This window comes from Octodon degus, unplaced genomic scaffold (assembly GCF_000260255.1).
Source record: "Octodon degus isolate 3935 unplaced genomic scaffold, OctDeg1.0 scaffold00097, whole genome shotgun sequence".
Lineage (NCBI taxonomy): Eukaryota > Metazoa > Chordata > Mammalia > Rodentia > Octodontidae > Octodon > Octodon degus.
The window spans coordinates 8,667,842-8,690,185 of NW_004524673.1; the positions used below are offsets into that span (position 1 = coordinate 8,667,842).

Here is a 22,344-nt window from a genome sequence, read left to right on the forward strand (position 1 = left end):
CTCAGATATAGCTGATTTAACAGGGAATTAGAAAGACAGGAAAATCTTTAGGTAGATAAAATGCTTTAATGAGGAAAATGGTAAAATGGAAGTGATCAGGTCTGAGTGCTTTATAAATAAAGTCTGAACTTCAAAGCCTATACATATTGAAGTGTGATACTCAAAAAAGAGACACTCAAAAATCATACATTACTTTTAACTTGTGGCTTCATGCATCCTTGAATACAGTTTCATATTTCATAGATTATAGGCAGATTATAGTTTACTTTAGTTGAAAATTTAAATTCTAAATACATTATCTGTTGATATTTGTAATGTTACAATTCTTTGTCTATCAGGAGGCAGTAAGAGACAAAAGTTCAAAAATCTGAAAAATGGTTAAGATAGCTTATCTATAGCCATTTACCCCAGAGATTAGAGGAGCATTTGGTTTATCAATCACCTGACACATATCAAAGGTCTTTTACTGGCTAACTAGGGAGTTAGAAAACACTAGCCTTTGCTATCAATTTCATGTAATTCTAAAATTTAGTCAGTTCTATAGAAAAAAAGCAAATTTTGCCATTAAGCTAATTTTCTATTTATCAAGGACCTAGCAGGGGTGGAAGAAGTAATTATATTTCCTTATATTTTCTTTCCCTTACTGAAAACAAGATGAAACAGCTGGGGAAGAAAAAATTATAAACGAAACACAAATGAAAAGCCTCATACACTGACACTAGTATTAAGGGAATCTTTTCACTGATTCAAATCTATTCATAGAAGGAAACATTTACTGTAGCTTCTCAACAAAGGTTATAAAGACTACAGATTAAGATATAAAGTATAATATAATATCCATAGGCTTATCCATAAAAGATGAATTGCTATATTTTATCCTAGATATCATATAATCTACAAACACAAGATTCTACACATCCTAGCAGTATATATTATTAACTATGCTATCATATAATAATAAAGATTTGAATAAAAGCATTTTTAATATTTATTTATTGGATATAGAGTCTCACTACGTAGTTCAGCGTCTGTGCCAGCCACTCCAGTGCTGGGATTACAGGCATGCACCACCATGCCCAGTTTCAGTGGCAGGCACAGTGTGCCCGGGGCTGACATGGCATGTGGTACTGGGGATTGAACTTGGGTCCTTGCTCTTGCCAAGTGGACGCTTAGATTGCTGAGCTATCTCCCAAGCCCTAAAAAAAAACATTCTTTGGGAAACTAAACTGCTAATAAACTTTGTTACAGAATTTGAGTTTAGTACCTTCTATCTGTGGCACTTCACCATGAAGCTTGGCTTTGCTGGAGAAAGGCGCATTCTGTAGCACTAATGCAAAAAGAGAAGGGATCAAGGACTGCAAGGCAGAAAGATACATATGGAGCTTATGTTCATCCAGACCATGTTCTCCTTCCTGAAACATAAGGAGGTGGAAGCTAATGTAGTAGTCTTTAGAAATTACATTGTTAACTGAATCTCTTTTCTTTGTGGCAAATAAAACATTTGTTGAACTCAAAACATTATACTTAATGGAAATGTTCTTTCAGAATATGCAGAAGCAATAAGGAAGTGTAGAATTAACAGAATCTGTTATATGGAAAACTTAATGGTAAACAGTCATTTCCAATACTGAGAACTTTGTTACAGGCTCTCTTTTTTAAAAGGGTGGATCTTATCTTTTAAAATTTTATAAATCAGGTTTAAGAAATTAAAGTGAGTCAGGAAACATTTTAAATGTTCCATTGTGCTTGCAACTTCCCTTCTTGTATTCCTTGTCTCCTTTTATATGTTTGATAATACCTGTATTTTCAAATGTTAAAAGCATTTTAAAATAATTCTGGGTACACACAAAAAAGGAGGAGAAAAAACTTAAGCAACAACAAAAAAGATGATAGAAAAAAAGAGTTAATGGATCAGTGTGGTACTCAGAAGCCTAATAGGTAAAAAAATATTATTAGAGATCAAAGCATTTACTGATGTTCAAAATCTATTTGAGACATTATTGTATTTCAAATAGCAACTGTACCAGAAATATCAGAGAAATGAATTATTCACTAACTTCCTAATTAATTTGTTTATGTAAGAATTACTAGCTATATTACAATATCTTTAACTGAAATGTGGAATTAGTTGTGTTATCATATGGTACAAGAAAAAGCAGGTATGGGTAATACTTGGAAAGAATAAGAATATAAACACTTGACCTTATCAGACCCAAAAGCTACAACTCTTGTTGCATAGGTCTTGCTTTACCTTGGTCTTAACCATCCAGCAGAAAAGTATAAAAACGAAATATAAGAAGTAAAGCCATGCTGTTATGTTGAGCTATAGGGGACTCAGGTCAACAATTTCTGACATTGCCAGTCAAGCAGAAGACCCAATACTATTATGGACTACTGGACTCTTTTAGAATATTTTGCTGAGTTTACACACCTATAATATTCAAATAACGGAACTTAACAAAAAAAGGGGATACAGATGAACGTCCATTTTGTATCTGTGTATTCAAAGTGGTTAGGATAGATATATAGTTACATTCTCTCTTAATGAATAGAGCGATTTGTTTTAATGGTGTTTGTAAATAGGTTATCATGTCCGCATCTTGTACAGCAATTAACCACTAGGAAGAATGTATGCAATGTGTGAATTATTGAAACTGTCCTAGCAATTTAATTTGAAACTGTGTCATTGCTATTTGTTTATCAATAAAATTATAGGGGGAAAAAAAAGAATATAAACACTTAAAAAAATTCCCTGGGTTTCACAAAACAGTATACCTTAGACAAAAACAAACAAAAAAACATTTTAAAATTTATACAAAGAACAGCCCTATTTTTTAAATTAAATATATACATGTGAATACATATAAGACCATTTACTGAGTAATTACAGTGTTTTACTATTAGAACCTTATAGATGCTTTAACATTTTGAGGCAGAAAAGGTAAGACTTTGGAATCAAGAGATTGATATATCAGATCCTGATATCATGTAATATTACAGCAGTGAGGCCCTGGTAATTTATTTATATACTGCATCTCAGTTTCCATATAAGACAGAGTATAACTCAAAGGGTTATGATAAAAAGTAGGATTTTAATATTTAAAATGTATATTTAAATGTATCTACTGTAAATGGCATAGATCACATGCTACACTGGCCCTGCCCCGGGGAGTGCTGCGCTGGCCACTGAGATCAGGTGTGGGGGTGCGCGCCTGTAATCCCAGCACTGGGGAGGCTGAAAACAGGAGAATCACTACGAATCTGTGCTTCATAGTGAGATCCTGCATCAAATACATAAAAATGAATGAATGAATAAGTAAATAAATGGCACAAGCGGATTCATGAAATGTTAGTTTCTCTTGTAGCCATTCATTAACTATTGTGTCAACTTGAGTAAAAGAAATGTTTAGAACAAAAATTAGACCGAGAACATTTTATCTACTGTTCTTCAATCTTTTTACTTGGGTAGAACAATAAGTTGTGAAATCATAACACACCTATAATCCCAACACTAGGGAAGCTAAGGCAGAAGGACTGTTGTGAATTTGAGACCAGCCTGGGCTACAAAGTAAGCTCAAAGCCAGCCTGAACTGCATAAAAAAAAAAAAAAAAAAAGGAAAAGGATATATTTCTGTATATATACTGGACAGCTTGGATAATTATGCTGCTTTTTGCTGGTCTGTTGAAAGGAGCTGTTAATTCTTAAATTTGTTCTTTTCAATTTCTTATACTTTTCAAAACCTTTTTTGCATGTTTATATCTGATAATTTAAACAATTAATTTGAAGATAGCATGTAATATAGCAATCATCACTGAATTCTTATTATTTTGTTTAGTGAAATTCTGTATTGCATTTAATTTTTTTCCACCATTTTGTATTCTCTTTAAAAAATAAAAATAAAAGCTTAAATCATAAACACATGCTGAGATACATTTGGACCTAATAATTTAATAAATGGATTAGGTTAAAAAAGTAAGAGAATAACTGTAGTGAAATAGGCACAGCTGAAGCAACTTTAACATCATGTAAGTAAGAAAGCTATACAAATTCAGATTTCAGGTAAAAACAGTTAAGCCCTTTAACAGACACACATCATTACTGTTCTCTCCTAGCTTCACCCAAACTTTCTCAAACTCTCTTAGATAAAGTGAAACAGAATCTTGCTAATTACTGGTATCAGTTATACAGTTCAGTGTCATTTTCTATCTGTGTTCCCCAATATTCCTCTAAAATTATTTAGAAAAAAATCTTTCAAATTGCTATAAACTATATAAGAAACAGAAGAACTTACCCTGAGAAGCTTTTCAATCTTGTTCAGTAGTGTAGGTATAAGATGAGACTGTAAATTTCCAAGTTCTGTAGTCCAGGCAGCATACGCTGGTAAAAATACTTGATGTGTTGCACTAACTACTCTTTCTGAGGGATCACCCAATGCTGACTGCAACAATTCAAAACCCTGTTGAAGAGCAATGCATAGTGTAGAAGAATAAACTTTTAAAACACTTAATAAGCTCCATAATACTACTTTTCATTCTGTATAACGTCACGTGTGCACTGATGAGAAACCAAAAAGAAACGGTTGGAAAATATGGCATATTTATTTCTAGTTTTGACAGAAAACTGCAAGAGATACTATAAAGAAATTGTAACAGTCTCTCCTCTGCATTGCAAGACTGAAACCAGTCATTGTTAACCTCCAACTAACTAAAGCTGGCATAGTTGCCATTCCTATTATAGATTATAAAGTATCAAAAGTTTTAGAATATTGTCAGAAATTTTACAACAATGTAAAAGAGACTCATTCTGAAAAACACACCTGTTGATACTTGTCTGGATCATCAATGTATCCCATAATGATTCCAAGGCTTTTGATGACAGCTTCTCTTACCAAATCTGCTTTATCTTCCATTAGCATCTGTTGCAACATTGAGAGAACCAAGGAACTACGAATTTCTTTCTGAAAATAAACCACATGAATTTACTACTTACTTACACTCCAGAAAAAAGATACAGTAAACGTCAAATATCCATGTGTTCAAAATCCAGGTTAAATAAACATTAACATTTTGCTGTATTTGTTTTGAACCTTTTTTCAAATCATCGAACATTAAATACAACCAAAATATAATTATTTCCAAATCTCTCCCAGCACATCCTTTCTCTAGAAGTAATAATACCTACCCTGAATTCAGTGTTAAACAGTTCTCAACACGCTTTTATATATACTCTGCCCAAAATATGTATTACTTCAAGAAAAAAAAGTATTTATCTCAAATAACATTCTTGACGTACGATGGATCCTACAGGATGATGGATACTGACTGCCAGCCCATAGAGAAGAAACTGAAAATACATGAGCAAGCTGGGTGTGGTGATACACATCTATAATCCCAGCATGCAGAAGTAAAGGACTGCCACAGTTCAAGGCCAGCCTTGGCCACATAGAGAGTTCAAGGACAGCCTGAAGTACAGAGATCCTGTTTCAAAAAAAAATTCCCCCTCCAAAAAAGAAATAAAATGTGCAGTAACCTCAATGACCAAGACAGCAGTTCATCATACTAATAAATATCTGGATAATATCAGCTACAGTTTTGAGTGGTTCTTATAACTGCAGAGACCCAAAGTTACTTGTATTAACCTTATGCTGTCTCAATACATTCAGTGAAAAGTTATACACATTTTTCTTTTCTTTAAGTGTTTATATATATGTTTTGTGGACTCTACACTTATTAAAAATGCAAAGTCCTTCACATCCTTATCCTTACAGTAAACACTAACAGACATATTTAACAAATCAAAACTCAATACTCTGCTACAAACGGAAAATGACTGTTTAATTACCATTAAACTCAGAGAAGAGTATTGAGGGGCTGTAACAGGAAAGAACTCTGACAAAACATTTGCTCGCAGTAGGATGAGGAAATACAAAATGCTGGCATTCTTATTATTTTTTTTTTTTTTGACGTAAGAAAAATTCAAATAGGGAATAACATGTAAGAATAAACCTTAAAAATAAATAAAATAATAAGATGTCAACCACTGCTATAGTTTAATTTCTAACAGTTTTTTTGTTTTTGCAGTGCTAGGGATCAAATTCAGGGCTTCAAGTAAGATAGATAAATGTTTTATCACTGAGCTATACCCTCTATACACACATTTTTCAGTTATGTTAAGAATATTTTATGTTAATGACTGAGATTAAAATGAAATAAGCTATTGATACTCAAATTCATACCCCTTCCCTCAACTTTGTACTACTATTACAACTTAGTTTACAAAATTTTTAAACGCAAATTGTATTGAGTAAATTTTTTACATATAATAGATTATAAAACTAAATGTAAAGGAAATGACTATTTTCATAAATTTATAGCCTGACTTGATATGCAAATCAACAAAGGTAAGCAAATTTTTGATATTTTGAGGCTGAGTATACCTTTTGGCAAATCTTGTTTATTTACTTTTTATACTAAACACTGCTAAAAATGACTCAGAATATCTTACTAGGAATTTGTGGTTGACATTATCATAAAGCAAGAGAACAGAGATGAGCAAGCTTCAGGCGAATGTTTGCTTCACACTGAACTGGGCTGAAATTATCATTAGCTCTATGAGTTATAAGGATCCTCCATAAGAAAGGATAGCAGTTGTTATTCTAGGTAAACCATGAGTATACACAGGACCTAAGGAAGTGTGGAGATTCTGTTGTTACCAAGGACTAGATTCTTTGAAGAACATTATTATTTTGTGTTCTAGTAGCAGATTAGAATAGCTAACTTATCCTTTGAGAGAAGGTAATGCTCACTTTAGTCTTGGAACAATAAGTAACAAGATACTCAGGCTCAAATCTGTTATTACAAATTATCACAACAGCAAGACATCAGTTTTCTCCTTTTGGATAAAGGAAAAAAAAATTTTTATTATGCCAGTTCGTGGTGAAAGTATGAGAAACTGAGAGCTCTGATGTACTATTATTAGAAGTATAAATCCACACTATCTTGGTTGGAGACAATTTAACACTGTCAAAATAAAAATATACAAATACTGGAAAAAGCAAGATGTAGAGATACTAACAATGAAAGAAACTTTAAAAACGGAGAGATAGCCACATGAGAATTGGTCAGTACTATTTATGTTCAAGAACTGTAATGGGATACAGAATATTGTATATAGTTAATTTGAGGTACAATGTTTATAAAGGTATGAAAATAAAAGCTGATATATGTAATATGTATATACATTTTTATTTCCTACCAGTAGGAATTAAAAAACTAGCAGTGGATATCTTTACAGCAAATGAGTAGGGGTCAGAGAAATGAAGCCTTTGGCTTTTCTTTTCTGCATATATGAACATTTATTTTCAACTAGCTAAAATATATTTGTGCAGAGAGTGAGACTATGGATTATTCTTTTTATCTTTGCAAATAAAAGAACATCACAAATATTTCTTTTTAAAAAGACATGATTTTACTGTTGGCTTCTCATTCTTGATGAAAGAATATTCCTGGTACCAAAACAAAATTAATTAAATAAAGTTAAACTTAAAAAAAAAAAAGAGTAAATGCAACTAAATAACTCTTATAGTATTGTATAATTCCAATCTTGTAGCCCAGTTTAATGAAGAAGGATCATAAGTCCAGCCTAGACAACTCTGCAAGACCCTGATTCAGAAATAAAGGGGGCTGAGGATGTAGCTCTTGTTAAAGTTCTCAGTTAAAGCCATAGTGCTGAAAGAAAAAAATCCAGCCACAGAAGATACATACAAAGAAATGGGTGTAGCTGTATTCCAACAAAACTCTCTTACAAAGACTGGCTGTGGAATAGACATACTGTAGTGTATCAAGTATTAGAATTTTATAATTTATAATAAAATATTTATAAGTTATTTTATATAAAAAATACAGAAGATTTTTATTTCATGTCTAATTTAAGACACTGTTCTGTAATACACTTATTGTGACATATTGTCTTAATTAATTTATTTTTTTCATTAAACTCTGTTTTAATGGGTCTCAAAATTCTGTGACAGATTTTTGGCCAAAATGTTTCCATTAAAAGGTAATGATTTTAAAAACTAGTAACTTAAATATTGCCATACAAAAACAAATGGTCCACAAAACATTCTCTTTTCCTTCTGAAGGTTTTACGATGCATTGTTATCATTAACGAGTCTTTCACTATCAAACTGAAATGGCCAATTGGGAGAAACAGTTCTGAGAGCGGTCTCCGCCACTGATTAAGACTGGGGTGGTACCACGCCCAGCCTTGGGAAGCCCTTTCTGAGGCCGAGATCTGTACAAGAAAAGATCTTTACAAGTCAAGGCCACACGAACTGCATGATGTCCACAAAAATGCCATGTAGGTAGGCCTAAGAACCTGCTTGGTAAGCACAAGGACCTGAGTTCGATCCCTGGCACCACATGCCATGCCACCCCAAAACCACAGGCATGCTGTGCCGGCCACTAAAACTGAGCATGATGGCACACACCTGTAATCCCAGTGCTGGGGCGGCTGAGACAGGAGGATCACTATGAGTCCAAACTGCATAGCGAGACCCTGTACCAAATACATAGATAAAAAGGTTTTTTTTTTAATTTAAAAAAAAAAAAAAAGTTATGCAAACAGATGAGGAAAAGGAAGTCCAGCAATAGGGCTGGAGGTTGGAAAGGTCTGATTCCACTTGTGGTAGGAAGCTTACATTTTACTTTGTGTCTGATCTGACTGGCAAGTGATCTGAAAGGTTTGCGTGTTTTGGGGGAAAGTTGGGCTTTATTTGTTGTTTGTCTTTCCAGCTCAGACTTGAACCCAGCCCTCACAGGAGGGAGGCTGGCACTCTCCCCAAGCCACATCCCTTCTCAGACCTTCAGATAACTTTTAAGAGACAGAATTGGCAGATTTTGCTAATGCTTTAAGAGGTAGTGGAGACATCTGGCCATAGTGGCGCATGTGTAATCCCAGCACTTGGAGGCTAGGGCAAGGGGATCACCATGATTTTGAGGCCAGCCTGGGCTACACAGTGAGTTCAAACCTAACCTGTCCTGTAGAGCAGGACCTTGTCTCAAAAAAAAAAAAAAAAAAAAACCCACACAAAACAACGAGTAGTGCAGAATAAGGGAACAGGAGGAAGCAAGAGGTCCTGCCTGAATTTTGGCTGTAGCAAACGACCTGGGTAGTTTCAGTAATCTTTCTAAAACTGGCACATATATTTTCCTACAGTGAAAGTTAAGCCTCAGTGAAAGGGGAGGCCAGGTAATGAGCACCTGCCCACCTGTTAAGGGGCAGGTAATCTCACTGTGGAGCCAAAGTAAGTCTTGTGCAATACAATCCACTTTTTAAATGTTGAATGAATTTAAAATTATAAATTCCTAACAGCTTCTAAAATCACATTGGTCCCTTCCAGCTCTTAGTGGCAATCTTAGGTACTTTCTCATTGTTGGGATATAATAAAAATACCTGGCAAAACCACTGGGAAAAAAAAAAAAAGACTGGGTTGGCAGGTGGCAGGGATAATATTCATTTAGCCTTCTGAGCTTTCTGGGCAGACTTGGTGACCTTGCAGCTCCAGCAGCCTTCTTGTCCACAGCTTTGATGACACCCACAGCAACTGTCTGTCTCACATCATGAACAGTGAAATGACCCAGAGGTGGGTAGTCAGAGAAGCTCTCGACACACATGGGCTTTCCTGGAACCATGTCAGCAATGGCAGCATCACCAGATTTCAAAACCTTGGATACATCTTCCAGCTTTTTAGCAGACTGGTGATCAATCTTTTCTTTCAGGTCAGCAAACTTGCAAGCAATGTGAGCTGTGTGACAATCCAGGACAGGGGCACAGCCAGCACTGATCTGACTGGGATGGTTCAGGATAATCACCTGAGCAGTGAAACCAGCTGCTTCCATTGGTGTCATTTTTGCTGTCACTAGCCACACTGACACTGGACATCTCTGACAGACATGTTTTTGACATTGAAGCCCACAATGTTCCCAGGAAGAGCTTCACTCAAAGCTTCATGATGCATTTCAACAGACTTGACTTCAGTTGTGACGTTGACTGGAGCAAAGGCGATCACCATGCCAGGTTTGAGAATATCAGTCTCCACTTGGCTCATAGGGACAGTGCCAATACCACCGATTTTATAGACATCCTAAAGGGGCAGCCTCAAAGGCTTGTCACTTGGGCAAGTGGGTGAGAGGATGTAATCCAAAGCTTCAAGTGGTGTGGTGCCGCTGGCATTGTCATCTCTATGAGTGATCTTCCATCCTTTGAACCAAGGCATGTTAGCACTTGGCTCCAGCACGTTGTCACCATTCCAACCAGAAATTGGCACCAAAGCTATGGTGTCAGGGTTGTAGCCAATTTTCTTAATGTAGGTGCTGACTTCCTTAACAATTTCCTTGTATCTCTTCTGGCTGTAGGGTGGCTCTGTGGAATCCATTTTGTTAACTCCAACAATTAGTTGTTTCACACCCAGTGTGTAAGCCAGAAGGGCATGCTCACAGGTGTGTCCATTCTTGGAGATATAATCTTCGAATTTACCAGCACCAGCAGCAACAATCAGGACAGTACAGTCAGCCTGAGATGTGCCTGTAATCATGTTTTTGATGAAGTCTCTGTATCCAGGGGCATCAATGATGGTCACATAATACTTGCTGGTCTCAAATTTCCACAGGGAGATGTCAATGGTGATACCATATTCATGTTCAGCTTTCAGCTTGTCCAACACCCAGGCATACTTGAAGGAACACTTCCCCATCTCAGCAGCCTCCTCAAATTTTTCAGAAGTTCTTTTGTCGATGCCACTGCACTTGTAGATCAGATGGCTGGTGGTGGTGGATTTCCGGAGTCCACATGTCTGATGATGATGATATTAATGTGAGTCTTTTCCTTTCCCATGTTGGCTTGGATTTAGTGGTGGTTTTGCAGTAAACACCTGTGCTCTTGCAGCAAACTTGTTGCAAAAAAGCTGTCTTAATTGATTTAAAGGAAATCTGACTTCATGAAAAAATTATAATTAAAAAGAAGTATCTTAATAGTCTTTTCATATAAAAATGCACTTCATAAATAATAAGCACTTAATATATGATATATTAAATTTCATTGGTATATCTTAGATTTTTAATGTTTCTATTTTAACCCAGCTTTAATTTGGGAAAAAAAAAATTGATGAAAAGTCAGAGATGTTTTTCAATACTGACAGTTTAATTACATCATTTCAAAAATCCACTGAGCTCAGCATAAAGAAGTTTTTATGTATTAAGTAGACTTTTACAGTGGTATATACTAGAATTCACTTAGAAGCTCTAACTTATCACTGTCAACAAATACTGCCTACTTGTTCTCTTTGAAGTTACTTGAGGAACAAAATATCTGCCATATACCCATGTATGACAGATCACAGCTTGTCAGTGGTTCTGTCAAGCAAAATGGATCTCCCATAAAAAAGTGGCTAGTTTAGTGCATAACTCAACTAGATGTGTTTTTTTCCTAGAAACAGCAAAGATGTAAGGGCCACAATTCAGTAAAACTAAAAATTTTACTTATTCCACAAACTCCTTTTTAAATAAGATTGGCTTGTTATACAATAGTAATGAAAAATTCAATTATATTAATCCTCATTTGGCACGGCTACTTCTGATTAGTCTAATGCATGAGCAGTTTTGTCCATCATACTTTTTGTACCAATATTGCAAATGTTAACATGAGATAGAGAAACTATGTCTTATAAGAATAGTTTTCACTTCATGAACCTCTTGGAAATGATATCAAGAAACAATGCAGGTTCCTCTGACCATTATCTGAGAACTGCTGATATAGTTTAATATATATGTAAAATTAATGGCAATACACTTACCCGCCTACAATACAGTAATGTACTAATGTGAGCCCCCTCTTTTTTTTGCTCTTTCTTTTTCATATTAAAATGGTATGTCTAAGAGATTTTAAATTAAAATATAAAAAAATTAAAATATATGACTTTGAATAAATAACAAACGTAAGACTTTTAAATTAAAATACAATTTTTGAAAAAGGCTCCTCTACTATTGAAAAGGAACAAATGTTCTTTTTTTTGTTTACGAACAATGTTCTAAGAAAACAAAAACAAAAAACCAACAATTCTTACTGGAAGGTACGGTGCCAATGCTCCACAGGATTCTGCAACCAGCAGTCGTCTTTCTGGGTATTTGTGATTAATCTAGAGTAAAGAAAAATAAATAAATGAAGCATTAAAAAATTACCCTCACTTTGTCCAACAGAGAACTACTTTTGACCATAAATTGTGTTAAGAATGCAATAAAACTTTTTCCTTTTCCATTTTGGGACTCCCTGTGTGGCTAGACCTAGCTTCAGAATAAGGGAATGAAGAGTCTAAATATGTCACAAGGATCAATGGTCAAAGGAAAAAAGAAAAAGCAGAAGCCCAAGACAAAAATTTGGCAAAACATTTTTAGAGATTTCCTGCTATCCTAGGATTATATTTCCCCAGGATATCTGGAGAAATCAGGACCTAGCAGGAAAAATTAGGAGACTTCAGGAGAAATCAAGATCTCCTCCTAGCAAAAGGAGTATATTTTTTAATTTGGAAAATTTGTCTTCTAGATCAAATAGATATGGTCAACAATATATCCTGGTCTTCTCTTTTACCTAAGCTTTAGAAAATAAGTTAACCAATTATTTAATCAGCTTGACTAAAACTGTTTTCTTTTTTAAGGTAAGACTTAATTCCTATTTGCACATGTGAAATGATGGTGTTTTGTTATTGTTATGACTATACTGAACTATAACCAAAAAAAAAAAAAAGACACATACTGGGCTTTGTTCCCATATGTCTTCTCCATAGAATATAAATCTTTCTTTGACTGGAAAGGAAGTATATCTGTTCTCATATTTCCATATGAAAAGGTGACATAATTCAATAATGTATTGGATGCCTAAAATTAAGAAAAGAAATTTATATAGTACTCTACTGGGCAACAAACTGGAGAAAGGTGGATAGACAGATCCCTGTTATCCAAGTTTATTTAGGTTGCAGAAAAGGTGGACAATAGAGATACTTATATCTGATATCTTTGAATTGAATTTAATCCACATAGTCATTTTAAAAGCAAAATGGTCTGAATGTCGAAGTATGATACACATAGTTTCATCTGGTTTTCATTGGTTTAGGTTCAATGAGGCTCAAAATTACATGAACATACAAAAATCAATTGTTTCTATATGATGACAATGAATAAACTGAAAACATTCCCTTCTACAATAGCATCAAAAAGAATAAAACACTTAGTAACAGATAAAACAGAAGTAGTAGAAAACATATTCTGAAAAGTACAAACTATTATTGAAAGAAATTTTAATGACCACATAAATGGAAAGACATCCTAAATTCAGAGTGGGAGGCTTATATGATTTACTCTATAATGAATCTATAGATTCAATGCACTTTCACAAAAATCTCAGTAGTTTCTTTGCAGAAATTGACAAGTGGATTCTAAAATTTATATGGAAGTCAATGGGAACCATGTAGTCAAGAAAATCTTGAAAGAAAAACTACATTCATTGGTTTGTTCTGAAAGTGAAAAATGCTTTAAAATTAATTGCAGTGACAGGTATACAACTGTGAATATACTGAATCCATTGAAAATTATATATTTTAAATGTATAAGCACTGTTATTTGAACAGAGGAAAAAAGTACATACAAATGAATGTATAAAATTGTAAATTTAAAGTTCTTAACATTATATCCAAGTTAAAATTTTAACTAAGCATCCTATGTTAGCGTGCACTGTAATACATGGATGATACACAGCATTGTCAGAGGTAATTATTATTATATACATTGCTCACATTACATACTGAATCTAGTGGCTCCAATCTATTTATTTATTTAGGCAGAACCGAGGAATAAACTCAGGCCCTTGTGCTTGCCAGGCAAGTATTATTCTACTGAACACTCTTCCCGGCCCCTCTAATATATTTTAATAAAACAATGAATGCTCAAAGAAATTAGGATTAGAACTCTAAATGACTACACATTAGTGATATTCTAGAAACAAGTGCTTTAAGATAAATGCCTATGTTATTATAAATAAGGTTTTTGACTTGTCTTTATAAGTGAAAGCCTCATCTTTTAAAAGTGGAAAAATAACATGTTTATGACCCAAACTGTAAGCCTAGAAAGTCAGTAATTCTGAATTCTGCAGAACAGATTAACATTAAAATTCAATATACAGCTGGTGTGGTGGCATATGCCTGCAATCCCAGCACTTGGGAGGTTGAGGTGGGAGAATCGCTATGGATCAGCCTGGGCTATAAAGTAAGTTCAAGGCCAGCTTAAACTGCAGTGAAACCCTGTCTCAGAAAGATAAAAAAAATCAATCACGCAAACAAAGAACTATATATAATTAAAAGTATCACTAGTAAAAGAATTATAAATAAAAAACTCCTAGATCAAAGATTGATACTTTAGATACCATGTATGTTGTAATATACTAGTGTACAATACATATTTCTATTTATATGCACACATATTGCTCTTCCTAGAATACAGCAAGGACATTTCCACCTCAGGGTATTTGTATTTGTTCTTTTTTATGTCTTTTTGAGACAGGGTCTCGTTAATGCAGTTTAGGCTTGTCTTGAGCTCACTTTGTAGCCCCGGATGGTGTCAAACTCACAAGAATCTTCCAGCCTCAACCTCCCGAGTGCTGGAATTACAGGTGTGCATTATCATGCTTCCATCATGCTCGGCGGTAGTTGTATCTTGTATCACTCAAATTCCTTAAACATGCTTTCCTCGGGTATCTCTCCTCTCACCATTTTTTCCTAGAGCATTAGTCATCCCCATCTAATACTTCTACTGCAGGGCTGGTGAGACAGCCCTGCAGACTAAGCACCTGTTTAGGCAAAGGCATGGACCAGGGTTTGATCCCCAGCACCAAAGGATGCCCTGGCCCCACCCCCAGGTTCACTGAGCTGGCCAATGAGACTGGGCTTGTTGGCTGTTGGCATGTACCTGTAATCCCAGTGCTGGGGAGGCTGAAAAAAGGAGGATCATTATGAGTCCATGCTGCATAGTGAGACTGTACCAAATGCATTAAAAAAACAAAACAAAACAAAACGCCTTCTACTGCTTACATTTTCTTCCTCATATATGTTACCACAAGACAGCACATCATTTCTGTATTTACTCTTATCACCTGAGTAGATCTTTGTCTTTTGGTCATCATTGTATCATTGATTATACTAGTATTTGGCACTGGAATTAATGTTTCATAAGTATTTTTTGAATGAATAAAGCAAAGCATCCCAGAGAAGTCAGAAGCAGTATTAAATCACAGGCTAACTACTAAAATAGGAACATAATTTACAAAGTATAAATGTACCAGTGTCAGTGTAAGAAGAAAATATAAGAAATTCTAGCTAAGGCAATACACACTAGGGTTAATTTACCTGTTCCCAACACTGAGGTAAAAGTTCAGCTTCCACACGTGTAGGTCCAACATGACGTGCAAATGCCACACAACCTGTCAGTATCATTTGCCTGAAAAATAATACAAAAAACAAAGACATATCTGCATTAGAAAGCACTACTGGGACCAAGGGTTAAAACATAAGTTAAGCTTAGGCATTGCTCATTACTATTTCTTTCTTTTTTTTTTTTTGCGGAACCAGGGATTGAATTCAGGCCCTTGCGCTTGCCAGGGAAGCACTTATTCCATTGAGCCACCTCCCCAGCCCAAATTATTATTATTATTATTATTATTATTATTATTATTATTATTATTATTATTTTTGGTGGTACCAAGGATTGAACTCAGGACCTTGCACTTAAAAGGCAAGTACTTATTCCACTGAGCTATCTCTCCAGCCCTACTATTTCTTAACATGTCAATTTAAGTTAACTGCAAAGTGACTGCGTATGTCTTTATTGTATACTGCAGCAGGTTTTTATTCACCACATTATGGTTTTGGTCTACATATCCCTCTAAAGCCTCATGCAGTTTTAGTTGGGCCTTTATGGAGGCAGCTGAAACTAGAGTTTGTGACTGATTCATAGTGTGATGCTGCGATTAAGGGTGCTGGGAGACTGAGGTGAGTGATGGCTAGAAACAGATCACTGATTGAACTGACACCACCCTAATCCCAGCAGTCTGGATAAGAGGAAAGGAGCACAGAGAGACTTATTTTACCCTTTTGCTTTTGCTGTCTTCCTCCCTGCCCCCAGGCACCGTGAACAGTTGTCCTTCTGCTATGTGCCACCCTGCCTTGGAGCCAGCCAATTATGGAATGAAACCTGTACAAACTGAGCTAAATAAACCTTTCCTCCTTTAACTTTGGGTATTGTTCATATTATTTAGGTTATATGTAATATAATTAATAATTAAGTTTATTTCAGTAAAATGTTACATTTTTGTAAAGTGAAAGCAGGTTTACGTGAGGACACAAATGCCAAATTCCTGATTGACCTTAATCTGAAGCAAGGCTAATAGGTACTTTCTACCACCAGATGACAGCAATTTACATGCAGAGTCTATGAAAACTGGCTGTAAGATTTGGTTACTGCCTTGTAAATCCTAAAATAAAAAAAATGAAATAAATGGTATTTCATTGTTAAGTTTCAAGATAGGGAATATATTTTTCTAGTACTATACATGAACTTTCGTATATAGTACTATTATGCACAGGCAAGTTAGGTGGACTACAGCAGGCAGCTAACAGGGCACTGGTCCAAGGCAGAGCCAGGATGACTAGGTCTTTGGTAAGGAGGTCAAAAGAACATATTTAAGAACCAGGTGGAAAAACTTTCTGCCATTTCTATCGGAAAAGTATTTTTTTTCCTTCTCACTTTGTTCTTTTAATGAACCACTTTAGAAAGGATGGAAACCAAGAGAAATCTGCAGATATAAGCTTGCTACATGCTTCTACTTCTCATACGCCCATTTCTACTTTCAGTAAGCTTATTTTCAGCCTGCCAATTTGATTTTAGTTTGACTCACAGTTGTCTGAACCCTGGCCACTAGTATAAAAACTCCTAGACAAGGATCCCCCCTGGTAACACATATCCAGCCCTTCCTGATTACTGGGAGCTATTCCTCTCTTTTTCTTAAAATTTTAAAGAAATTATAATTGCTTTATTTGGTACAGGGTCTTCCTAGCAGCTCAGACTTACAGTGATCTTCCTGTCTCAGCCTCCCTGGTGCTGGGATTACAGGTATGTGCCACCACACCTGGTTTCACTGTGTACCTGGTGCGGGGCCAGCATAGTATGTGGTACTAGGCATTGAACCAGGTCCTTGTGCTTGCCAGTCAGGCACTTAGACCACAGAGCTATCTCTCACCAGCCCTATTATTACTCTCTTATTAATAAACATTTTTCTTCTCTACTTGGTCCTAAAATTCAACACTCACAGACTCAGATTAACCCTAGAAAATTTTCAGATTGAAGTGAATGGTACTAAAAATAAGGATTTAATTCTCTTTTTTCCTAATTGATTAGACTGTGAAGGTTACTGGTACAGATTAACCTTGGTTAGATCCTCCACTTGCGCTCAGGTATATACTGGTAAAGGCAAGAAATAGACATTCATTATACAAGTCTGTTTTTGTGTATGTTCACAGTTGAGGAGTCCCTTGTATTTTAAATCTGGACCTTGATTTGTCTCAGTTCATTTATTTATGGTTTTTCGGCATTATCAGAAGAAATGAAAACAATACATCAGAAAATCAAGTACTAAAATTATAGTTATAAAAATCATAAAAGTATCATTGTTTTACAAAGTATAAGAGAAAATAATTTATTAAGATAAACATAAGAAAACATTCAACTGCACTGCTTTATCTAATTGTTGCTTGGTCCACTTGTGTACCCATCAGAACAATTTGTTCAAACCCATAGCTTTTACTGGACAGTGGAGTGCTCAGTGTTTTTTTCTAAGATCTTATCCTGTTCAAAGAACTGGATGGGACAACTGATGAATGTAAAAGTTTAATGTTCACTGAAGGTAAAAGAAGAAGTAAAAGTGAAAAAGAAGTAGAAAGAAGAGAGATAAAAAGTGAATGCTGAAGGAGAGAGAAAATATGCTTGCATGTAGAAAAACCCACTGCTAGAATGAGAATGTAGTGGTTGGCAACTTTCATATTCTTCTTCTGACATCAGATCCAGGCCATCTGATGCATGGCTCTGAAGCTGTTCTATACATACATCCAGGCTGTGATTTGACAGGTCTCTGACTGATAGATCCTGTCAGACTGCCCTGTTGGTTCACCATGTCCTAATCTCCTGCTTCATAGTTATACAGCCACTCTTTATTTAAAAGTGTGACTGGCTCAGGTAGATATTTATCAGCATTGCTTAATCAAAATGTATTTTCTTCTTTTTTGTTTCTCTTTTTTTTAAAAGACAGGGTTTCACTCTGCAGTTCAGGCTGGTCTCAAACTCACAGCAATATTCTTGCCTTAGTTTCCTGAGTACTAGGATTACAGGTGTGTGCCACCATGCCCAGTGGCAAAACGTATGTTCCTTTCTTAGGATCACCCTAACCTCTGCCTTCCCGCCCAGTATCTTTTATTCTAGACCATCTCTTTCTGCTATAATTACATTTCCTTTGATTTTTAAAAGCCATGATAAAGTCTTATCTTAATATTGTTATTATTGTGTGTGTGTGTGTGTGTGTGTGTGTGTGTGTGTGTTACCAGGGATTGAAATGAGGGCCTCTGGAATGCTGGACAACTACTCTACCACTGAGCTATACATCAAGCCCGTTTTAATACTTATTTATTTTTTTTAGGATACCAAACAATGTTTTTAAGTCTCTCTCTGGTAAAAAAAAGTTACTGTTTAACCAGTATGGACAATATATACAGAAGGGCTGTGTTAGTTGATACATTGTGTCAACTTGGCTGAATCAGCTCCGGCAGCGTGGGGGCCTCACCCTGCAGGTGGGCAGGGCCCAGGAATTGAGAAAAGCTTCCTGCCACCCTGGCGGACTTCCTGTCTCCTGCCGCCCCGCCCCGCTTCGGTGGAGAAGTCCCAGTCTTTGAAGGAGCTTGATTTTTGCAGCCGCGCCACTTTGTAGGAACTCTGATCTTCACTGTGGAGCGCTGGTCTTTGCAGTCATCGTAGAAGAGAGAGGCTTGATGGACGCTGCAGCTGCTGCTCCTCTGCTCTTCTTTGTTTTCTGCTGCATGAACTGCTGTCGTTTGCCTTCGAGCCAGCGGAATATGGACTGAACCCTCCAGTAACTGTGAGCTAAATAAACCTTTCCTTCCTTCATTTTGAGTGTCGGGTATTTGTCCCAGCAACAAGTAAAAAGTAACTAAGACAGGCACCTTGATTTAGTATAATTATCTTATGTGTTTTATATGCTTTTTAGCCCATCAGCCTGGTTGTTTATCTACATGTAATTAACTTTATAATGTTTTATAGAATAAATAAATGAACCTGATACTAACAAAATAAAAAGGATGAAAGGAAAGGGAAAATAAAACATCTGAAGCTGTTCTATACATACATCCAGGCTGTGATTTGACAGGTCTCTGACTGACAGATATGTTAGTTGAGATGTGTTATGTACATTGCAATTCCCTACAATGAATGTAATCACAATATAGTGTAAACATGTATTAATAATTTTTTAAAGTATCTTTTTGGATGATGTCATTTTTTAACATATACTTTTTGAATTCCTGCTATTCTCACTATATAGTGCTTTTTTTTTTTTTTTTGGTAGCAAGAGGATCAGCCTTGAACTCTCTATGTGGCCCAGGCTGAAATGGATTAGAATGGTCTATAGTGTTTTACAAAGAAAGATACCACTTGTCCACTTCCTCTACAGTGTATTTTATTCACCAGGAATATAATTCTTTGACTATATCAGTGGTAGTGAACCTATGGTGCATGTGCTGCATTGGGTGTTATCATTCAAAGCTCTAAAAGGTTCATTGGATGAAAAACTTGACAGGAGACTAGAGAAGGTCATAACTGGCTGCCTTACCCAAAGTGATAGTTATCTTAGTGCCTTCTACTTTGTAGTCAATTGAAACATGTTTTCTTCAAAGTGAAAAGTGCAAGGGTTTTAGACTGGTCTTCCTAATCCACCTTCATTCAGTGAAAATTATAGTAGCAGAAAAATATCCAGGTGCATTGATTGTTGATTGTTAAAACTTTTTCACAAATGCTCTGTGCTTATATTTTAGTTTTTTAAAAATACCTTTCTATATCTTTATAGTATAGTACATTCCAAATTAGGTAGGAAACATCAAGAGATGTCAATCTATTACCTTGTTCTTAAGATTTTTTTCTTCTTAAATTGCTTTCTGTCAATATCATCTTATTACAAGGTAAAATCTCAGGAGCACCTTAGAATCTAAAAAGGTTTTTATTCCTTGCCTCTATAGGTCTTACTATTTATCAAAAATAGCACTGAGACTGTGGAAGTTAAAGTCAGAACTAAATCTCTGTCTCTTTCCCTCATACAGGTTATGTTTTTATCTGGGGAATAGTAAAATGCCTGAGGGATTATTGGTTATGCATAATTGTATCTGTTATGCCATGAACTATGGTTTCTTGCACTTGGAGGGCAAAGGAAAAGTTATTTTCTAGCTAATATATGGTTTACCCATACCACCTCAAAGGCCCCTATTAAGACTTTCATGATGCTTTCTTCCTCTCCCTTTTAGTGAGGGTTGGAACACAAACTAATAAATTACTAGGAGACTTCACTACTAGAAATAAAAATAGAATTTTCAGATCAAAATGGACTAACCCGCAATTTTGAGAGAAGACTATATTGTAGTTTTAAAAGAAATAAAGCTTGAAGCACACATTGTGGTGCATGCCGGCAGCCCCTGCTACTTGGGAGCCTGAGGTAGGAGGATGGCAAGTTTTGGGCCAGCCTGGGCAATTAGAAGAAACTCTTGTCTCCAAATAAAATAAAAAAGTGCTGAAGATGTAGCTCAAGTGTTAATGTGCTGGCTTAGCACACATGACACTCCAGGTTCAACCCCTAATAGTGTATATGTAAGCACAGATACACACACATACACACACACCGCACACAGAAAAAGTGCACAAAAATTTAAAACAATTTTAATGTGAACTAGTTCTCAAAAATACAAGCTAATTTAAATAATATCTTTAAATACTTATATCTGTCCAGTGACCATAAAAAGCAATTAACACAGATGAAAACAATGAAAATTTGTCAGTAACTATAGCAGACAATAAGGACTCTGCTCTTATGATTTACGCATACTAAATTTTTTTGAGACAGGTCTCACAGTATAGTTCAAACTGATCTCTTACTATGTAGTCCAGAATAGCTTTAAACTCGGGAAATTCTTATGCCTCAACAACCTTCCAAGTACTGAGGTTCTAGGCATGTACAACCATCCCCACCTCCACATACTTTGAAAAGCTGTTTTGATTTTTTTTTCTATCCACAGGCTAAATTTTTTGAGTGATTTTCATATTATATGTTTGTTACAGTAAAAAAGAAAGTGCCTATCAAATGCATATCCTAGTTTTGAACATATTTTCTGATTGGCGTAATTCCAAGATGATGAGAACTCCTGTGCTGCTAAAAGTGGTAACAGAGAAGGAAAAGAGGCATTTGGATTACATGCCAATCTTGGTGCCAAATTTAAAAAAAGCAGTAAGTTGACGTGTATTCATTTTTCAAAGAAGTAATCATACCCACCTTTGCTCATCATCTGGCCTCTTGATCAAATTGAAAAGTATGTGCAGAAGCTGATCTCTCTCTTTAGGCTCAGGATGCAGGCATGCTGTACACAATATGAGGGGGATCAACTCCTAAAGAAATATGAAGGCACAAAAATTTAAATAAAAGCTAAATTACAGAATATTCTTTTCTTCCATAGAGTACTCTTAAATAGACATTTAAGCCTTAACATACCAAAAAGCAAACTTCAATTTTGTAAGATTGATAAAACAAAGAAAATGTTAAAATATACATGTTGGTTTGTACAGAAAATGTAAATCACTATGATAAAACTTCTTTAAGGTTCAACTAATCTTCTTTGTTTTAATTTAATTTAGGTCCTGTAGCTTTTTATACTAAATACTGTAATATTCTATAGTTTGCCAAGTTAATACTTAAATTCTAAAAGTTTTCATAAAAGAAAATTTGCAGAAGTTTGCTATATTTTAAAACTTAAAAGGACAAGCAAAGAAAAATAACTCTTTCTACATATCCAAGGACTATTGTACCTGCCATACCTAACTCAGTAGTAAACTTAAAAGATCACTTCTTGGGAGTAACTCTGAGGTAAGGCAGCAACTGTATAGGGTTTGATCCCCAATACAGCCAAAAAAAAAAAAAAAAAA

The 22,344-nt window shown here is 35.4% G+C and overlaps 1 protein-coding gene across 10 annotated transcripts in view; it reads right to left on the reverse strand.

The window, feature by feature from the left end:
* Kiaa1468 (KIAA1468 ortholog) overlaps nt 1-22,344 on the reverse strand; it is a 117,300-nt gene that overhangs the window by 41,820 nt on the left and 53,136 nt on the right. For all 10 annotated transcript variants that reach the window (XR_002822555.1, XM_023723130.1, XM_004638263.2 and 7 more), the window contains 6 exons: nt 21,698-21,810; nt 15,450-15,540; nt 12,123-12,194; nt 4,818-4,958; nt 4,293-4,457; nt 1,265-1,412 (listed from right to left, as the gene is read on the reverse strand). Coding sequence is in view for 9 of the 10 variants with exons in the window: in XM_023723130.1 (XP_023578898.1) it covers nt 1,265-1,412; nt 4,293-4,457; nt 4,818-4,958; nt 12,123-12,194; nt 15,450-15,540; nt 21,698-21,810 (730 nt within the window). In the remaining variant the exon portion in view is untranslated. The remainder of the gene's footprint in view (nt 1-1,264; nt 1,413-4,292; nt 4,458-4,817; nt 4,959-12,122; nt 12,195-15,449; nt 15,541-21,697; nt 21,811-22,344) is intronic.